Source organism: Nomia melanderi, chromosome 2 (assembly GCF_051020985.1).
Source record: "Nomia melanderi isolate GNS246 chromosome 2, iyNomMela1, whole genome shotgun sequence".
Classification (NCBI taxonomy): domain Eukaryota; kingdom Metazoa; phylum Arthropoda; class Insecta; order Hymenoptera; family Halictidae; genus Nomia; species Nomia melanderi.
The window spans coordinates 24,559,954-24,582,489 of record NC_135000.1 but is presented as its reverse complement, the minus strand read 5'-3'; the positions used below and the strand labels follow the sequence as shown (position 1 = coordinate 24,582,489).

Sequence of the window (22,536 nt, the reverse complement as noted above, 5' to 3'; positions counted from 1 at the left end):
GAAGGAAAATCAGGAACACGTTCACAGTGACGCGGAAATACGAGTACACGGTAGTTTTACGTCTTGGGGAACGTCCGCATCACATTGCTTTATCGTCAACGAATATATTACGTCGTGGCGCGTCCTCAAATTTCATTCGAGCATCGCTCGATGCCCTACGGCGCCGAGGCAAACAGCGCAAAATATGATAACAGGATGGATGGGAATCCGAATTATAGATCAGGTGAATTGTATCTTCCTGCTTCCACGTAAACAGCAGCGGAAAAAGAAAAGAAATTCCAGTTAAAAGAAGAATACATGAGAATTTCAGCAGACCATCAATTTTTACACACAAAACACAAATGAAAATAAGAAAAACAATGTAACCAAATATTTCGTGCTACAACGAACGAATAATATATTTAATCTTAGTTGCAATGTTGATTATTTTAACCCTTAGCACTCCAGGTTGATTCGTGGTCTATTAATTTTTATAGTATTCCTAGCGAAAATGAGAAATGCTATATTTTTTCGATCTTTTCCTTCTCAGTACAAAATTTGGATGTGTGGAAAATTTAATAATTTTAGGGTAGTTCCTCTAAGATTCATTAAAATATTTAATATTATAACTGGTGCAATATTGGAGCCTACAGAGTTCAAAGGGTTAACAGCCTGGTAAAAATATAAAAAACGATATTCTGTTGAGATACGTATTTTATTCTTCTTTGTAGATTTTGGAGGCTTCAGAGATTTTAGAATCTAATATTTAGCCGCATATATAAAATGAGAAAAAGATTAAACCGCACAGATTACCGTGTATCTCAAAGATTCGTATCCCAATTTTCATCCTGCCAGAACCACAAAGGATGAACGTCAACAAGCGACAAGAAAATGGGTCGCAGGTTCACGAGCGTCCACGGGAACAACGCGAGGAACGCGATGATCCGCGTTGCGCCCCTCGGAGACGTATTACTTTAACGAGGTCGCCGCGAGTCGCGGGGCTAGACGCGACCACGAAAAAAGAAACTCGCGAAAAATGTTTCGCCGCACCGTAATCGCAGAGAATGTTTCGCGAATGCAAACGAGCGCGCGGTGCAATTAACACTAGAACCGCCAGACAGGTCGAAACGGTCCACTCGAAAAGTTTCGTTTCGCAAATTATTACAATTATGAAGGGTGTTTGGGGAAATTCGGTAATTTTAATCACTGCGAAGTTACAAATTTCAAGCTTCAAACTTGAAATTCCACATTTTCAATTTCAAACGTTACGTTTTAAATTTCAAATTTCAAATTCTAAATTCTGCATTTCTCGTCTTTGTCGAAATTCGTGAATGATTCGCCCCGGTGGCTCGGTGACGCTAGTGTTAAATATCAGGCAAAGGACGCGAAAAGTTCGCGTACACGCGCGCGTGACGCGACGAAAAGCTTGGCGCGTGCAGCCATGGCCGGATTGTCCCGTGAAGAACGTGCCGGGCACGGGATCGGTGTAATCCGAAAGTAATTTCAATTTAACCGGCCGACTCGCGAGACACTAATTAAGGGAATCGCGGAAAGTTCGTCAAAACTCGGTATAATTAAATAGCGGCTCCGTGCTCCGACTCCGTTTTACGAGAACCTTGCCGCGGCCCGGCAAGAATGAAAGTAAAACGACGATCCTGTAATATCCGACAGGGAAGAGGGTAAAAGTAGAACGGGCGAAGTACTCACGGTTGTTGGTACATATGTACGGGAACGAGTGTTTTCATTGGAAACTTTTCGGTACGTCGTTGAAACCGATGCAATCTTTACAGACGATTTGATTCTCCGCTCGCGGATTGTCTGTGATCTGAGTGAAACGTTTTGCGGCTGATGCAGCAATATGATAAAACGCAGAATGTCATTTTGAAGTTAGAATAAATTTCTCCAAATTTTAAATCATTATATCCTCTAAATTTTAGACATTAAGTTTTTTGACACGGTGCAATTTGACTCGAACGAAATCACGCGTTTTCTTTGAAAAACAGCTTAACACGTTACACGCCACACGATTTCACGAAGCAAAATACAGGAAACGAAGATATAATATTGAATTATTGAATTAAATTGCGTTATTGTTATAGCACGTTTATCTTGTCGAATGTGCATTAGGTGACATTGTTTATGACATGAAAATGTATTCAAACAGTCACCGTTTGATTCAATGAATTATAGTGATTCGATTTGGTTGGGGTCATCTGTGACCTCCATGGCATTCAACGTGTTAAAAAACGGCACAATTATACACAATGATCTCACAAACGAAGTTATGAGATGTACGAGTAAAAGTTAGTACAAGACAGAAAAAAGTAAACGGTTTCTATAATTTCCCTCGCGAAGTTCGAAATGGGTCAAAATGAACTGCCCCGTTGACCTAAAGGCTAACGCAACTCGAACCTCCTAAACGAAAGGCAAATAATAACAAAAAGGCTGTTAAATGTAAATAGAGGCTACATCATTCCCGTCCCTAATTAACAATATGTGCTGAACAGAGAGATATATTCTGCCGGTGTTGCAGGCATTTAGTCGAAAAATAAACTGAGAAACTTGTGTACGCATAACGTTAGCGAAGCGTATTCCCGCTAGGTATCCGCGACGTCGTGAATCGGAGCCCGTATTCTCTAAGGAGACGGGAGCGGGTTCGCGTGAATCAAATTCGTAAGAGCTGCAGGGAAAACCGTATGCGCCGGCGAATCGCAGGAACGTAGCATGCATTTAAATTGTGTGTATTACGGACGCTAATTGCATCGGCCTTTGTACGCTCGTCTGGAGTTCGGTGCGCAAGGATTCCGGCCTCGCCGTGCTTCTGGCCGATGGTTCGCGCGAATTTCACGCGACGTTGTATTTCAGACAGCGAATCGGTTCAGGGAGCACGGAAATTCGGGAACGGGGAAAATTCGGACACGGATCGCTGCGCCCCGCGGAATCTTCCGTAATTCCGGCCACCGCCGGGACGTCGATTCGACAACTCGTTTAAGGGTGGATCCACCCTTAGAATTGCAGTCGTAAAAATTGTACCATTCGAAAAATATCAGCGTTCCCGAATAAATCACTTTTGAACTCCAAGGTGTGATTAATATTTGGGGAAAGGTAATTCATTAGAGGTGATTCATTAGAATGAGTTCCATCATAATTTATGGATATAAATATTCAGGATATAAATCAACTAAACAATTGTCCAGTAACGCCCCTTTGTCTAAAATGGGAATTGAAGAACGAGTATCGATGTCGAGATCGATACGTTGCAATTTGAAATGAGTAGGAACGTGATTACGACTATTTTGAGATGCATAAGAACGACACGATATTCGTTTGAAATTTGCGGCGGATTTTAATTGTTAGCCTTAACTCGGGTAATGTACAAGGATTAATCCTACGTTACCTTTAATAAAAGCCCTCGCTTTATAACAGACTTCACCTCTGTAGACGCGAATTTAATTTAGTATTTCATTCACCCTATTTGTTTTCTAATTACTGTGTATTCTCCGCCGTTCCCGGCACTTTGCATTTCGTTATGCATTCACTTCACTCTTCCTTCCTTATTCTTCAAGCTTTCAGAATTCATTTAGAAACGCTTCGTTTCATTACGGGTAACAAGCGCCATTACCGTTGCCAAGTACAAGGAATAACCTCTGGACAAGCTTATTAAAACAACAATCCGAATGAAACATGCCATCGCAATATCCGCGCTTTATTCCCGGGGATAAATAAACCCTTCTGTAGAACGGAGACAAAACGATTACTAATTTCTTCCCACCGAATAAACCTCGTTGCCGGGGAATCCTTTAACCAGATTCCCTTTGTCCGCTGTCAAAATAAAAGCTCCGAGGGGCAAGAACTGCGAGAAAGGAGAGCGAATGCTCTCTCATTATTTTTCCATCGACGGATATAAAAATAGTCGGTTGTTTTCCGACCGTAGAAGCTCTCCCGTCGTCTATATGAGACAGCAATAAACATCCCGGTCCCGGTTCTGCAGCGGGCTCTCGGCGAGCTTTGTTCACCGGGCTGCTGATAACTCGGCCGGCGTCTTTCCGGCCGTTCCGCCATACTTTCGCCGTGGAACGCGAAATTCCGGAACTTCTATCCTCGTGTTCGCCACTTGCATCCTGCCGGGAAGCTGCCGGGTAATAACATCGCGGAGCCGTGGCTATGAAGAAGCTTCCCCGAGTTCGCAATTTCCCGGTTACATCGGTATTCGGTGATGCAGGAGCGTCGGTGCAGGCGCCGCGACTTCCAGATACGAGGCGGACTCGCCTTTTTTCCCGGGACTTTGCGCGGCACAGCCACTTCGCGAGGAAAAGTTCTTCGACACTGGGAACTTGTTAATTTTTAATGGGTATTAAACTTTGTGAACAGCATTTCGCGAAAGCTTGTGTCGATTTTCATTGATGCTGCTGTTCGAATTAGACGGACCAATGTTTTCCGGTGGAAGTGCTGATTTGAGAATTAATTTCTTTAGTGATGAACGAGTTTTGTTACATCCACGGGATGCAAAGATATTAAACTTCAGGTTTTCGTGATCGTTCAGATGTTTGTTAATATGTTACTTTCACCGTTCGCTGTGAAACGGTCATGTTCCGATGAAAAAAGGACCGTTAACACGATCCGCGTTTCTCCTAAAAGTAAACAGACTTCCATGAAATTTTCATTCCCGTTATCGAACGCCTGTTAATCCTCTCGAGGTTTAATAAAGGAGTTGGAACGGCCGTTGTCTGAAGTTATCTGAAATATTAACCTCAAACAGGGGACACGTTCGTAGCGAGCCCGATTTAAAAACCATTTCGCGGAGCTTCATGGAGCGTAGAATGCCATTAAATTTCCATTATAACAATTCCTTCGCGTCTATTACCGTTACCGAGATATATAGCGGAGTGAAGAAAAGCCAGAATTAACCTTAAAGAGGTACTTCCACGGCGAACAGCTCGGAAGTATTAAAAAAACGGAGTTCTCCGGATGATCCGCTGTTCCCCGGCGATCCGCGGAGTTCATGAAAAGTTTCGTGAACGAAGAAACAGAGGAAGAAATCGAGATTTCCGTGTTCTGGAGATTGCGTTAAGCGGCGAACGAAAATACTCTGGCGATTCGGCATTCCGGTAGGTAATTATCGGTTCCGCGTATCCGTTGATTTTAATTCTGGTAATCAGGAGAGATTCAAAGGGGGCCGGTATTCCTGTGTATAATGGAAGACCTCCTCTCTCCTCGATCCGTCTCCTCGTCCCTGTTCCGGTTCCGCAGCCTCTTTCATTTCTTCATATCTTTTGCCCCGGCTTCCCCAATCGGAAATCAATAACAACACGCGGCGTAACAAACCCATTGTTTTCGACCGCCCCCTCAAATCGTATTCCGGCAACTCCGTTTCCACGGGACTCGAATGGCGCTTCAACGAGAAAGAAGGCCCAGAGTTCACGTGAAATCGAGTTCCCATTGATCAATCGCCATTCTTTCGCCGGCCGCCCGGTGGCACGGAGAGACGTTAACCTCTTGACTTGTTATCCCCTTTCCGTCTCGGCTCGCAACAGTTAAGCACTTTGCTGTTAGTCGATGACTTAGCTCGAGGAGAAACTATACAGTTTGCTTACTGGATTACCTGAAATCGCTTATACTCGGATATACTAGACATGGATATAGCGTTTTCGTTTCAGTTGCGTTTTTCGCGACAGAAGTGTGGACGTTACTTTAGTATCAATCATTCATTACCATCGATCTGTGGATAAGTTGTTTGTCTGAACTGTGGACGCGTCGGGATCGATGTAACTTGATTCATGAATATTCGCGTGACTGTGTTAAAAACAGCAGAATTCTCGTCAAGAATGTAGCCTCGTAACATGGAGAGTATTCCCATTGAATTTAAAACAATCGATCTCCAGATTGGGGGAAAAAATCAATCGGAATACGCGAGACAGACGGACGAAGTCGTTCCAGCGTAAAGCTTTGTTGAAGAGGTCGCGAAAGGGCTACCAATCAGTCTCAATTAATTCGTTCCAGCGAGCATCGTTCAACAATGCGCCACTTTCATGGAAACTTGGAAAGATTACGGAGTTTAACTTGCCCGGAGACTGATGTCGTATACCGTGCACTGAAAGTTGTGCTACTATTGGAGCCTGCATTCCCGTGCGGAACTGAGTTGAACGTAAAGGATTAAATCAATTCGTGCAGGACACTTGGGCGTTTTGAATAAAACTCAAAGGTACGTTTCATCATGGCGCACCATTTTTACCTATCACAGTTTTCATTCGTGCAACACGTATGTCGGAGGTTCCGAACAGGTCTAATCCAATGCACTATCTCCTTTAACCCTTCGCGGACGAAGATTCTTTGAAATGTACGAAACCTTCAGCAGATTAAGCTAAATGACACACCAATTGCTTCATTAACAGGAACAGAAGGAAACTACACGCTGATCTCTTATTGTCCGACTAATTCAGTCATTTGTTCGCGACTTGGTTTCCGAAATACAATTTCATCTCGCTAGAATGCCGACATTTGTCCGCAAAGAGTTAAAAAGTGCCGCGTGTCCCCACTCCGTCCGTACAAACATTTACGACTGAACGTTCTTTATTTGACATCCTGTGAGTGATACAAGCAACAAAATAAAAACTGTCGACAGACCCCCATCAAACAACAAGTTCCGATCGAAAAATCTGAATAACGGAGCATCGGAATATCCGACAGATTCGCACCATTTTCCCAAAGACCGAACGAAAAGATACACACTGCGCGAATATTTATGCACAAAGAATAAACGCGCGCGGCTGGAAAAATATCCTGAATCCGATGGGACTCCGATAAATTCGTCGTATCGTTCGCGGGGGAAAAAAAGGCGTTCCGAAAAAATGCGCGTACTTTTTTCGCTGGGAGAATTTAGGAGAGAAAAAAATCGTCAAAGCGAAAGGTACGCTCGAAAATTCGGGCACAAATCGTCGAGGGGGTGCATGTAGGGATGAGCGCGAGCCCCACGCTCGAGCAATCAATAGTCTGAGCATAACTATTGCGCGAGAAGCAACAATGTATAGCCGACGGACAGGGGAAGGCGTGGCAACGTTCATTGGTCCCTTAATGCCAATGCCAATGTCAGGGTTTTCCCGGTCAGTAACCCAGAAACCCCCACCCGGCTACGGAAAACCAAAGAAACGACATCATCCCTCGGAACCGTGTAACTCCAACGAAACTTTCGCCAGAAGTTACCATCTACCAACGAACTCCGTTGGTAACTGCAAGCTGATAACGCGAAGGGTGGTTCCATGGATATCATCGTCTAGAATAGATAAGGGAGCGAAGCTGTAGCTATAGATTCAAATTTTACCCAAAGACATATGAATAGTAATAACGAATAATTGAAAGCATATTTTTCGTTTTGCTGGAGCATTAAATTATTCTATCTGGCGAAGTATCTGGTAACTTTAGGAGAAAACAGTTGTAATCAAATGGAAACGATGTAATGTCAAAATTCTCTGAAACAGGCATCTTGAAAATCACTTTGCAGCCTGATTTCTGATCGCTGTTCTTGTCGCGTCTGACGTTAACTGTTAGCTTTGATTATGATATTGAATTAATGCTTTGACTTTCTATCGAATTCACAGATAGGGTAGACCTTATGGAACTTCGTGTGCGATCAAGAAAGTAAAAATCACGTTTTTTATTTATTTATTTGTGACGTGAATTGGTAAGGGGATCACGTAACCCTCAGCTGTATGAGAAAAATTTATATTGAATGTCCAGTGTATTGTCTTTTGTCGGTGGTATTGGGGTAGTTTCGACGATGTCGGTATTTCAGATCAAGAGATAGAAAGTTTCATTTGTTTGCAACGTCCAGTAATAACTCTGTACCTGTAGCTGCACCCCAGTTCCCTACCCCTGTGGATACTGCAGATCGCAGTTTTGTCGACGCATGGGCGTTCACCTGCCGGCTTCCGTCGGTACGCTAGATAAGACAGGGATTGCAGTTCACATTTGTAGATCAACGAAAATGTTAGTTTACTGTATACGCGATACACTTTTTTCATTCTCCGATTTTTAAATGAATTGTGACTTAAATTCTGATAGAGCAAAGTTAATTGATCAAATAATTAGCGTGGAAACGCAGTCTTACGATTCAGTTAATCTGACATCTTGTTCGTACATGAACTAAAGTTTTTAACCATTTGCACTCGAGAGGTGACTCTCGGTCACCACTTTATTTGATAAAAGTATGAAGTCGAATATTTAGTACCTTAAATTAATCTTTGCACTGCTATGTGTAATATTTAAATGAAATAGCTTTGTTGCTTAATTTATCTGTGAAATATCGTTAAATTAGTCTCGAACAATGTCGACTGTACCTCGTCGAAAAATGTTGAATATTTGAAGTATTCCAATAACAACGATACTACAAATTAATTTCAGAATGTACAGAATTAAATCCGTTCATAATTGTCATAGACAAAATTGAATTTTCACCTGCATTGAAATCGAGAACGGCAACGAATGAAATAAATAGGTAATAATCAAAAGAGGCCAAGTTATAATTTAACCACTCTGTAAAACGAGGACTCCAGCCACAGCGCTCGAAATACATGGCTGTATCTCGTCGGGAAACGTTGAATATTTCCAGTCAAAAACTTCCGAGTTCAAAGGGTTAATTATTACTGGATTTACAGTCTAAACAAAGAAACTTTCAGTCAATCTGCGGTCTGCCTTTGTGCATAAATTAATCTCGTAGTTTAATTAAATACTCTGGCTATTCAAGGAAATACAGCAGAATGTCACCTGCTGTAGTAGGAGAGTTTTATGGCGCTCACAATATACAGTAAAAGCTAGATTACAGATAATCACACAAATTCCCACCTTTATGGATAAATTACGGGAAAGAGCATTTAAGTGGAATTTTATTTTCATTTGTAGTCATTTCGACACGCAAACTGTGACCTTAGAACTCCAATAAATTCTATTGTACTTTGCTTTACTGTATCTTCAAATCTTTTACGACCTACAAAATAAGTATCACCAATTCAGTGATAACTTCTCTCTCTCTCTCTCTTTCTTTCTGCCATTGAAGTCTTTGCAATTTCAAATATACGAAAGCTCAAACTTTCACTCGCGTTTTATTTAATAAAGGAATCAAATTCATATTTTTCAGATAGTATACTGTTAGGTATCCATAATCGACTTACCTTCTGTTTGTCTATCATCTGCATAATTTTGTCGACATCGCCGACAACCACAGCCTGTTGTCGCGACATTTCTTCAACGGTTAACCAATCGCGTATCTGAAACAGAGACGCCATTCGTATTGATTAAAGTCTATAAATATTTACCTGCGAATTCATCAAAGCTGGCAAATGTTGGCTCCGCGCACGCACAATAAATCCGGTGAAATAATTTAACGTTCCCACGACTCGCGCAACGCGTCGTCACAATATCCCAGATAATTATATTAAACATTCACATATTAAACACAGGATTCATAATTAAGAAACCCGCGCGCCATTAATGGATGCACCGGCTGTTGCGCGCAGTAAATAAGTAAATACCTCACCGCTGTCAATATTTAATTACATTCTGCGTACACTGTCAATATTTATCAACCGAAATATATTAACATTATAATTTACCAGCCATCAAATTTCAGGAAGCATGGTCTCGAAACAAAGAACCTCATTACCAGAGTATTTTCAATGATCGATATTAAGTTGAAATCTGAAGCTGCCAATGCTGTACCTTCGTACAAATTTACCTCAAATCAAATACGATTTTTAGAAATCTTCCCTCAACTGTATCTTACATTCGAGTGATCCTTAACCGATATTACCATTAATTTATTCCTCCTAAAAAAATTCATACTTATCCATTTAAACCTTAGAAATGAAAGATTTCAAAATACACTATCAAGATACACATTCATATAATTACATCAATCAAAACAGACGCGAACAATTACCAAATAATTCCTATAAAATTCAATGTACGTCAAATTGACGCATTCCATAAACCTGGCGTTAATCAGCAAATCTAAAGTTGAAAGATAACTTGATGTCTAGCGGCACTACGCAGAGACAAGAAGGATCTTTCACTGATGTTTCCTTTATAGCGTAAGAAAATAGGCAACGTGCGTATTATAAGGATATGTGAGTGTATTGTTTTTGAACGAACGACGAAAAAGGAAGAAAGGAAGATGCAAGGGCAGTTGGTGACGAGCGTTCGTCTCGAGGCGAACTTTGTGCTGACGACGAAATAAATTATTATTGACCAAATAAATCCTTAGAATAGTTTCGATCATTAACACGTAACAGTATCGACAGCCAACTTAACACGAAGGTGATAGAATGGAAACGGAAAGAAACGATCGATCGGCGATGGGGGCGAGCTTTTGAGGGCTCGAATCGACTATTTACAACCGGAAATTAACTGGGAGTGTCCGGCCGTAAGTGGCCAGCTCTGTATCCTAATTTGGCCGGAGAAACGAGGGAAGAGAAACTGTCACGGTAAAAACATTATCGCAGTATTGTTTTCCGAACGCTGTCGTCCCGATTACCCGGACATTGTCTTCGGTAACGAGATTATCGGGCTCCGCCGGTCGCCGATTCGGCCCGCAAATACGCGTTTCCATGTGCATCGTCGAAACAACGGTCGCCCGGCCTTCCTGCTCGCGTGTAATTAAGTATCAAGAATACGCGGGGTTAATTAATGTTGCACGGAAACAAACAATCGAGGAGCCGCCGCGCGGTTCGATGACCAGGCTAGTCCCGCGCGATGACTCTTCGGCTCGGAGAACAATCGGCAAACTGTGCGCTTCGGCTCGGCTAATTACATTCCCCGGGTAATATCGGAGTCAAAGGTTAAAGTGCGCGGCGCGCAAAGAGACACGTAATTGGTTTCGAGGATCGGTGTTACTTGTATCCGTCGGGAACGATCGAGTACCGAAAGGAGTAAAGAAATTGATTTCCTTTTGGTAATTGGAACTTTGAACAGAGAATCGATAGATTTAATTATTACAGTTGTTTTCGTTGACGAACCGCCATCGATGAATGGAACCTCCGAATAAAAAGGTTCAGTATCGTAACTAGATAAGAGTGTAACGCAAGGATTGCGGTGCCAAATAATTGATAGTTACTTCGGTGCGCGTGCTGCGAAAGGGTGAGTGATATAAAACGCTTGAAATTCTCATGGCAGTCAAAACGAATTACACCTAGGACCAAGAATTTCCATCTCGGAGCGTTCAATATCTCAAGACGCGGGATAAAGTAGCACGTAAGTGAGGAACGCGAAGTTTGACGCGTCATCCAACTTTAAAGCGTTACGGTTAAAGACGCGACGGTGTGGACCGTACTGTCAGGGGATGTAAAACACAGGCCGAGGAACTTGGGGTTGAAACGTGTCCTCCATGGGAATAGGTTCAGAGATTCTGCTAGCCCATAAACTGTCCGTAGCTATTTCGACAGGATTTGTTTAGTATTATCGAGGTACGTGTGCGTGCCGCGCGGAGGGTGGGCGAGAATATGCATTCGGGGAGGAAAGTCAGTCGTGCGTGAACTGCCGAATAAAAAATCCGGGATACTTTGCTCGAGAGGAGCACAGATTTACCGCGATGCTTTCGCGAACACGCCGGCCGTACGAGAAATTTTTAACGAGAGTTTCGCGACGCACCTTTTTCAATCGATTAACGGAGGATGTTGACGGGGACTCGCACCTTTTCGACCAATTCGCTGCGACTAAGAATTAAGCGGACACTTATCTCTCTCGATAAACATCTCGCGTCGTTGGAAACAACACGAACACATTCTAACATTTAAATCTATCTCGCGTTCTCCTTCTGTGCATTTAAACGCGCTAATTCCGACGCGACACGTCGAATTCCCACAAAACACTGCGTCACGTTTACGTTCTGGAATCTTCGATGCAACACGTTTCTTCCCTTCATCTTCCAGAGTACCGTAGCATTTCACGGCACTCCAAGTCTTGCGACGGATGCGTAACAATAATCATCATCATCATCATCATCATCATCATCCCCCATATTTCAACGGGTCAGGTATCAAACTTACTGTCGCGTGAAAGTTCCGTGGCATATATACGAGGATTCGCAGGAATATTTCCTTACTCCACTATATACATACATACACGTATATACATATATATATACACATATATATTTTTTTCCACCCTCTTTTCGCGGCCTGCTCCCCCGGGACACCGAGGGGGCCGACGTCTAGGCCTTTCATTTTCATCGGGCTTCCCCGTCAGAGTCTTTTCAAGAGGGGAGGGCGAGAGAAAGAAAGAAAGAAAGAAAGAAAGAAGGGAAGAAAGAGAGGAAAAAAGAAGAAGCTGGTCCACCGCGAAGAAAACCGCACGAGAGATATGATCGTTCTTCGACAACATGCACTTAATCAGGCCGGCTTTATGTGGGGGCCGTCGAGGGCTAAGGTGAAAGCCGGAGAGGCGAAGGACAGTGGCTCAAACCCGAACCCGAGGGAGAGTGACTTTTAGGGTTGGCGGGACGTCGAACCAACGGCGAGACCTTAATTTCCTGTAGCATTCCGGCTTATCTCTTTCGCGATTTATCGACCTACGAGAGAGTTACACGCTTCCCACTCGCGGAAACATCGCTCCTACAGGGAGGACCGTTTCCTGTAACAACGCGGCGGTGAGCACGCCGCTAATTCCACGGTGGATCCCTCTATTCAATACGGAGGAGAACTTCATTTTAGCCTATTTGTTACGGAGAAACCGTTCCCTTATCGGACACGGTGTAATCTGTTGTCTAATTGACAGATTGATCGACGGACTCGTATCGCGCAGTCATTGCGACAATGATATAACGCGCCGCTGTTTCTAGCGGAAGATTATTAACGATCCGACGGGTATTGACATATGCGTGTACAAGGGAACCTACGCTAACAGCGAAATCGAACGAAGGAGAAGAATTGTTTGATGCTCGATATTGTAACGTGTATCACGTCGCGGAGAATTTTCAACAGTTTCTCGTTGAAATTAGTATCTCTGTATTTACAAGTTTTTAGGTCTCCTTTTAATAATATATATATATATTTGTGTATATTTCGATGTTCAAGCGATCGTGTAATGTACAGTACAATACGAAGCAATATCTTCCGGGTGCTTCGACGAAGATTAAAAGACCTCTCGTCTCCTTTAATTGACACTTCGCAAGAATAATTAGAGGAATTAATTACGGGGCGAAAGGATTACGTCTAGATCGTTGAAAACTGTGTCACCTCGTTACAGCGACGCTTCGCGGCGCGGTTCACCGAACGCGGCGAGACTTCCACAGGAGAGGGGATCCCGCGGATCCAGATATTTAATAATTTTTCGCGCGGCGAGAACGGAACGGGGATGAATCGTAGAAGATAAGTGTCCTTGATGATCAGGGCCGGCGGCGATTTAATTAAAAATATCGGCCGCGAGGAGGATAACCGTGGGCTGAGTCTGACCTATATCGCGGCTCCTCTACTTGTTCGTTCGCGGCACTCGTAATAAACAAGCCGCTTAATTCGAAATAAAAACGCGGCCGTCGAATCGATGCCCGCCAATCGGCGAGATCCGATCCAATTTTAACGAATCCGTTAATCGAGCGCGGCGAACGGTCCACGGTGAAAAAGAATTCCGCGATTATTCCGACGGAATCGCGGCCAACCCGATCGCGACGGAAACGTTAACGCGTTCGCTGCCATTCGAAGCGTTGCCGGCGTACCATGTGATATTCCATATGCCAGGAACTGACGTTGTATCGATGATGCATCGATAGTGCATCAACGGCGCATCAGAGCATCGGTTAATCCATTGCCTTATAACGTCCAGTAGAGCTATCGATGTTTTGAAATTGAATCTGACAAGTGTTTGTTCTTTCAAGTCGAAATTAAATAATTCTCTTGCGAACACTTCGGCTTTGCTGTGGTAATTATATTTGTATATACTATTATTTGTAGTGATTACAGATTTAGTTGAACGAAGGATTTTTCTTTCTTTTAGATAATTATTAACCCTTTGCACTCGAGAGGTGACTCTCAGTCACCATTTGATTGGATACAGCAAAACTAGAAATATTTAGTATTTTAAATGAAACTTTGTATTTCTATAGGAAATATTTAAATAAAATTACTCTGTCGCTTAATTTATCTGTGAACTATCGTTAAATTAGTTTCAAACAGTGTCGTCTGTGTCTCGTCGAAAAATGTTAAATATTTCCAGTGAAAAACTTTCGAGTGCAAAGGGTTAAGGATTATGTAGCTTTAACACGTTAAGCGCCACGAAAATTTTAAGCGTTTTCCCATAGAGTTTTTTTTTGCAGCAAAGAAGAGCAGGAACAATGATTAATTATTTGGAATGTTTGCGTTACACTATTATCGACTTAGTTACGTTATTAAACATTTTCATTTCACATCGGTTATCTTGTATGTTACGATTGTTTAGTCCTGGCGCTTAATAGACAGAAACTCGCGAGGCAAAGGTACTACCACACAATCATAATCACGTGAAATCGAAGATTATATTAATCTTGTACGAAAATTAAAGGCGAAAAGGCATCTTTATTTCGACTGAAGTTGTTCTCTAAAATTAGGAATCCCGGCAGCAGCGAATGCGTTAAAACATCAATCCTGAATCTCGAAGGATGATAAAGAGGCTGCGAGATACTATTGGCGTGTCCGATATTAAATTCTTCAGTAAAATTCAGCGAAGTTACTTTTCCCTATTCGAAGAGCGCGCGTTCCTTTCTCTTCTTTCCGGCGAATGGCGAAAAGCCGGGAGGAACATTCCGCGCATACTTCCGCCGTAGTTTAACAACTATTCCTCGACCATCGACCGGCTCCGGTCCAGCGTTCCGTTGTTTCGCAGCCTATTTTCCTGTACCGAATCCTTCGGGAACAGAGAAAGGAACGAAAATATTTCTCGTCTTTCCGCGGGTTGCGCGATCCTTCGAGGAACATGTTCTCCTGGAAAACAATCCGAGCCCAAACAAGACACCAGCGTTGTCTATAAAGCTCGCTTAACGAGAGATTGTAATAACGTTAACATATACAATGCTCTCGAACAAGTTTATATCTCAGTTTCATACCGATCGACGCGAAGAATACTAATCGAAGCAAAAATATTAGAGCCACGCATGCAAAAGGTGAATACTAGGAAACGGTAAGATAGTAAAACGTTTAACACTAGAATTACCAAGCATTTAATATGGTTGACACGTGATCCGTATTAAAATTGTAATAACAGATTTTTTCAGTTTCTTCGGATATTCGTCGTAGTATTCAGAAACTATTTTCGAAATTATTTCGAATATTCAACGCTTCTAAAGTATCAATAACTGCGAAGCAAAAAAATCAAAACCAGTCATCTCGACTGGTACGGTAGTTCTAGTGTTAAATGTAAATATGATGTCATCGAAGCTTATTAGAACTGATGGAAAAGAAACTAATAACAGAAAAGATTGGATGAATTGCTGAATAAAATTCGCGTACAATTGTTTCACGTGCACTTTCGAACGAAATGAAATATTTCACGAATAAATTCACTTTTGCAACGATATATCCGGTACGCCGCTGCAAATCAGATTACACATGCAAACGAATTCGAGGGGAAACAACGGATTTAATACGCGGGGAGGACGGCCGGGTCGGCTGCATTCTAGGAACGCTCAAGATGCAGCCGGTCGGACGTCGAATAGGAAAACATCTCGCTGGAACAGCCGACAAGAATCTAATAAGCTGGATACCGTGACCGGCTCAAAGGAAAATGGAGTACGAAACGGCAAGTGTGCGCGCGTGTGTGTCTGTGGTATAGGCGGACACCGGGCGCAGGGGTTTGCACGTAACGCTCGTGTTGCGGGACGACACGGTCGCGAAACGTGACGCTCGATTGAGACAGGACAGACGACGAGTTTCTGTTGCGAGAGGAAACGAGGCCGTGTGTGTGCCGGCCGCGTCCTGCACGTGGAAAACGTCGCCGGGAAAACCTCGATCCGGAGAACATGATTCCCGCGGAGCTGCGGGGAAATTCTAAGAGGTGGCAGGTTCTGAATTTGATCTCTGTTTTATGCTTTACGTACAGAATAAAGGATGATGGATATAGACGGGTATGATGTTATTTTATGTTGAATACTTTGAATTGGTTATGTTAATTTTCAACCGAAAGATATTTTGATAGATTCATTTCATATGAGAAAATGCTGTTACTACTAAGCACTTCAAGTTGGAAAGAATAATATAATGAAATGAAATAATATAATGAAAATAAGTAATCTCTGGATCTCACAGATTTTAGTGTAGTGAGATGATTGGAAAGGTTTGATGAGCTTTGTAGATTTTTTGAATGTGAGAAAACAGAATGAAACAGAAGTTTCTGTAAGTTAATGAAGATTTTTATTACGTATGATTCCACGGTGGCTGATTAACACGTTCGCTGCCGGCGTCATATATTTATGACGGCCGTTATCCTATATTTTACATAATGAAATTAATCCTGTAGATATTGTTATTAGAAATTATAAACTACGAGATTATATTTAAGAACTCAATGAGTAGTTTCAGTTTGACTTTTCTAATATTTTGTTTAGATTTATTGAATTTATTGGCATAACAAGCAACTGGATTTCTTTGTTCGATTTTCCTTTATGAACAGTGAATACTATAAGCGAGGAACTATTTCCTGGTGGTAACATGTAGACCGGTTCGGTATAGTCTTTCAAATCTTCTCGAGAACGCGCAGCCGAGTCGACTGCGATCGCTTCTACAGGTAGCACGTATGTAACACGGGATGAAGCGAAATAGAATTTCATTGGCAACTCGATTCCTGCTCGAGTCTCGTTACCTCGGTGCCTCTCATCGCGTTATGCAAACAGCACAATACTTGTCAGCGAGACAGCGTAGCCGGAAGTGGCAGGAGGGGGGAGATAGCTGTTATGACGTTGGACCGGCTGGAGTCTGTCTGTTGACTCGGCAAATAGGAAAAGCGTAGCCCCGTAGGATCGACACAATGGGCTAGACGACAATAAAAGTTACCCCGAGGAAAATGATTACGGATTTTTATCCGGCAGCGGCACGCCGGCGGAAAGTAAATTGCTCGTGTAAACGGTTTCAACTACCGGATTCGGAAACATGCAATCGACGTAATATGTTCCAGCAGTACAAACTACCATCGCCAACTAATTAACAATAATAGAGACATAACCTGCTACAGTGTTAAAAAGTTAGCGAGATAAACAATAAAAACACTAAGAAAATCAACCGACACATATTTTGCTAAATAGGATTCGAAACCGTGTCAGATACGCGACATTCGTTCTATATTGATGACAAGTAGTACAACCACGCAATGAAGGAAACATGATCTATTACATAAAAAGGAAAATACGGAAAATGAGAATTACACTTAGAAGATAATAAAATAATAGATACTAAACTTGTAGAGTATAGTAGAGAATTCTTGTAACGAATTTCAAGAAACTACTGCTGTAAGTAGTATAACCGTACAATAAGAGAAACATTGCTCGTTGCAACACCAGAGACTGCACGCACCAGGAAATGTGAGAGAAATTCAGAAAAAAGAATCAATCGACAGATGTATTATAAGATAAAATTCAAGATCACGTTGAGTTAACTCAGACGTCGGATCCCGGGGAATTTCGGGCGCATTTGGACAGCCCTTTCCCGGATAAGAACGTTTCGGTCCGGGTAGGGGATGAATGAAGATCAGGATGGCGCGAAGGCAGAGAAACGGGAGAGTAACTCGATAAAATTGACCGAGTTATACGGCTACATGAGCAGTTCGGCTTTGCCGTGCCGTTTCCGCGCTGTCCACCGGCGTCACACAAATCTAATTCCTGTCCCTGATAACCGAACCCGTGCCGACCGCGGCAGAATATTCTGCCGGGCTTACGTTTCCCCGGAATTCACCGACGTCTATGCGCCTCGGATCGCCGCGCGGTTGACTAGATAAGTCGATAGCGGAACGTCGACGCTGGAAATCTTTGTCGCAACAAATAAGCGGCGCCGGTGCTGCGGAAACGAACGTGATTCCCTCGCGGCGAGGACCGAACGTTGCGAATGAAATTTGCATGAGGATTTTCTGTTGAAAAAAATTTCCAATTGTTCACCTTCGGCGAACCGTGTGCTTTTATCTTGCGCGTTGTTGACATCTCGTATTTCGTCCTGAAGCGAAGTGAGATTTTCTGAGGTAATTGAAATTATTGATAAGAATGTTAGACGATGAACGTGATTCAGGAACGGAGAGCAGGAATGACAGTATCATTTGACGTGAATTGTGCGCGATGTTCTCGGTCGACGGAAAATCAATCGATGTCCGAGCACGGGGCATCGAAGGGGAATTAATTTCAGCGACACACCGGTAATCTAGTTAGACCGCCCTCCTACTTTGGGAAGCATAGAACGCGCGTTACCCCTTATTTCCAGAGCCAGATTGCCCGATGCCACGGCGCGTGAATTTAAATGCCCTCCTCGAGATACGGTGTCCCCGAGCGAAATTTCTCGTGTCTCTTGAAACGCTCGCCGAAAGAAGCCACTACCCCCCGATTCTAAATAATGTTTGTCTTCGCCGACTTCCTCGCGGTACATTGTGGAATCCCCTGAATTACGTACGGTATTTGCCGATGGTTATCATTAGAATCTTTCTTACATGGCGACGAAGTTTGTATAAAGGAGCGAAGATAATACAGTATTAAAAATCTCATCATTCCTTGATCTTAACTGCAAAATAAATAAGGTAGAATGGGGTAAGTGCATAAACGGGCTCTTATTAGTATAATACGAGAGAAATTGCAGTATCTAATATGTAGTAATCTACTCAAAGTTAATACCGTCCTATCCACTTAGATGTCTCCCAATTAATGAGGGGAATCCCCGATTTACGCCAACCAGTTCGAAAGCACCACGCGTAAAGAGCACGTCTACTTTGGGGTTATCATAAATGTGCTGTAGTTTTTAAGGAAATTGTATGTTCCGTGTTATTATTTTTGGTATGTAATAAAAAATATTGTTTATATTTCACTTTAAATAAATAATTTCCGTTGAATTATTGAAATTTATTGAGAAAAACAGTAGTGTGCTCTTACATCGTAAATATTGATTATTTCCTCCTGCTTGATTATTTCTTGTTTTACATCTCTGAATAATGTACTTACAGTAATTAGCTATGTTGAATAAATACGTTTCACTAATTCCTTTGTATGAATTTATTTATTTATTTTATTTATTTGCTTTACTCCAAAACGAAACAACGTATTTCAATGCGGTAAAAAGTATTTTATAGCAAACATATCAATAGTTATACTCTTGCCTCGTACCATATGATTCAAATCGGTTTCAATGGTCGGTAGCGCCCTATTTTCAGGGAAAGTGCACAGCTGTTGGATTTTTTACAATTTTCTTAACAAATTAAAATATACAAGTGAAATTGGCGTTTCTGTCAATGTTAATTAAAGCGTATTAACTTCAGTATTCGTTGATTTCAATAAATATTAAAGTATTATAAAACAAATTAAAGATATAAGGGTTGAAAGTCGAACTTACTAAAAACTGGGATGCACTTACCCCACTCGACTTTATCTAGACCATTTATACTTTCTTTAAAATAATCACTACCCTACTACGTATACAATAGCAGGTTCTCTAAATTCGCTCGTTTCTCCATCCGTAACGAATCTTTCAATTAAAACACCACGGAAAACTGATAATACCCAGTAAGAAAGCTCCGAGGACATTAATTACAGCATTCCTCGCAGTAAAAGTGCTAATAGCCGAACAATTAATATTCCAGCCCCGTTCTGACTCACACAAACTACATTAACCCTCCGACAAGAATCATTCCAAGACGCGTCACGGCCAGGCCCGAGCTAAAGACGCGAGAATTAAATTCCGGAAACATCATTAGGCACAGGGAAAAGAACCGGGTCGAGGAAATTTAAACCCCTACCAGCCGCCCGAAAACGCTATGAAACGCATTTCTTCGTGGCCGTTCGGCTCTCTCTTCAGCGCCATCAGCCACGTCCGTTCGTTACGCTGCCATATCCTCGTCAGTCTGTTTCCACGTCCAAGTAATTTATGAGCTTTAATTAGCCCGGTCGCCCGGGGGCAGACCGAGGGCCCGCACTATCGTAACTAACCTCCGCCCCGTCGTTCCCCGTTGCCACCCCCAACTAGCCAGTCCCACAGCGCCGGCCCAAGACGGGAGCAGCAACTTTCGCCCCGGTGTTTCGCGCGCGCGTTAAATTTAACGCCGGATTTTCGCTTCGGGCCGGCTTAATGGCGATCATTATTCCTCCCGCGTTATCGTTTCGACCCCGGAGGACGATCCGGTGACCCTTTTCTTCGGCGATACAGCCTGTTGCTCCGAGCAATTTAATGCACCCCGTTCCTCCGTGGAAAACATTCTGAAATTTCGCAGGACGCGGATCGCTCGCGACCAGAGCGCCCCGTGAATGCTTCCGAAACTATCGGAACGCCGCCGCTGGCTACGTCCTACGGACAAAAGTGTCTCTCGTCGGGGATCCTCTGGGAAATTTCCAAATTCTTGGCGAATTTCTTTGAAAAGAACATTCTACCGCGTTCGAGGGAAATATTCAGAGTGTTTGGTTAACTCGTGAACGTAGACGTTGAAAATTGTTTCCGAAAACTGATTATAATGTAAATTAGGTTCGGCGTTTTCTTTGCACTCCAAAGGTGCCTCTCAGTCACCGCTCGATTATTGCATCAAAATTGTAAAATTCCGTATTTAACATAGTCTTGACTCATCTGTCGATACGTGAAATGGGGAAATAAAATACCATTGTTTCCCTTATTTGGTGAATAGATTCCTTAGTTTAAAAAAATGTCATCCATATCTCATAAAAATGAATTGAATATTTCTAGTGGCAAATTTTTGGAGTGCGAAGGGTTGAAGTTTCACCTTACCCATGGTTCGCTTTAACTTCTCTTGTTTCGTTTAATTCGTCGAGAAAGGCTTGCGTAACATTCTAGAGTCTGTGTAAAATATTAATCACGCGAAATCCCGTCGAGCTGGCCCGAGTTCTCCCGAGGTATAGACTGGTAACTGCGTGGCGCTCGAACGTCTCGGGAACATGATTCATTCCCCGTTCAGTTCAGAAGTTATGAAAGTCCGTTATGCTAATAAAGCGGCATATTTGTTAGCCGGCGAACTGTGCGCAGGATGGATAAGTAAAAAGCGGAAGAAGTCTTACCTGTAGCACCGATTTGTCAAAGCCCGCTACGTCGGCGGAGAGCGGAGAAGAAGGTTTAGGAGAGGCCGAGGACGAGGAGGTCGAGTCCGACGGGCTAGCGCTGGCGGTGTTGCTTGCGGTCGATGGTGTCGAGGGGGCAGGGGAAGGTGCCAACCCCCGAGGGCCCCCTGCAGTTGCACCCGCCGCCGCCCCCGGTGCAGCTCCTGCACTTCTCTCGACTTCTGCAACAAAAAGAGGAATCTATGCTGTAGACGATACCCTGTGACACACTGAACCCGCCTTTTTCTATAACCGAATTGATTAACCCTTCGGCTTGTAACAACGTGTCGGTCTCGTGGTGAACACGTTAACCCCTTTGCCTATGATTTCTTTCTCAGCTCCGATCGATACGGCTACTTTGTCATTAATAATTTATTGGGAAGAGAAAAATTCTAGGCATACGTTGCGCCTATATTTCCTTTTAATTGTAATAGTTGATTACTGAGGAATAATATTTATTTTGAATTCGAATGAAATGAGTAATACATACATTTGTTGAATCATATTGAAAATCTTCATCACGTTGTTCGACGAGTATACACGTCATCTCTAAACGTAAAACGGTACTAATTTCTTCAACGATCAGTTATTTATTTTTCCAGATAAACATGTAATTCTTCGTTTTGCTTTAATTTCGCGTTAGAATGTATTATAGATCATTTGCTCCGCTTTTGACTAGTATACACTCTATTATTTGATTTTGGTGCGTGTTCAATGAGAGATTTTCCAAACTAAATTCCACAGTTAACTGGTTGAAGAGAATTTGACGAGGATGTACAGTGGCGTTCAGAAATCCCCGGGTAGATCGTTTTTGGAATTGAGTCCATGCAACGTCGATGTCATTAATGCAAGGTATAGTAATAAAATGGTGAGTGTAATATATTGCATACTGTACATTGAATTTTTATTGTAATAGAAAGCAAACGTTGTTTTTGTTTTTAAACTCTGCAGCCGGAAACCTTTGCAGATGTTGAATTATTTGTTTGTAAGGAAGTGTGTATAACAGATGGTGCTGATTTCTTTAGAAAATCCTCTCATGTAATATGTCCTTTGTATGTTGTAATAATAAACAGTTCTTACAGTCTCTATTGTGTAAGGAAAGTTCCGAAAACGATCTGGCCGGGAACTATTCAAGTTTACTCACCGTCAAAAAGTAGCGTAACATAGATAACGAGCGGAAATAAATTCATAGAAGTGACCTAGCGCAGTGCTTAACGTGTTATTTGTAAATATTACAAGTATAACAGTGAAGAAAATAATAAAAAGACTTTTGCTCCGTTAAGGGTTAAACTTTAGAGCAAATATAAACATAGAACACACGT

At 42.4% G+C, this 22,536-nt stretch overlaps 1 protein-coding gene across 9 annotated transcripts in view; it reads right to left on the bottom strand.

The window, feature by feature from the left end:
- Positions 1 to 22,536, bottom strand: part of LOC116426948 (dystrophin, isoforms A/C/F/G/H) — a 650,967-nt gene that overhangs the window by 537,752 nt on the left and 90,679 nt on the right. For all 9 annotated transcript variants that reach the window (XM_031976684.2, XM_031976686.2, XM_031976683.2 and 6 more), the window contains 2 exons: positions 21,176 to 21,396; positions 9,144 to 9,239 (listed from right to left, as the gene is read on the bottom strand). In XM_031976684.2, the coding sequence (XP_031832544.2) occupies positions 9,144 to 9,239; positions 21,176 to 21,396 (317 nt within the window). The remainder of the gene's footprint in view (positions 1 to 9,143; positions 9,240 to 21,175; positions 21,397 to 22,536) is intronic.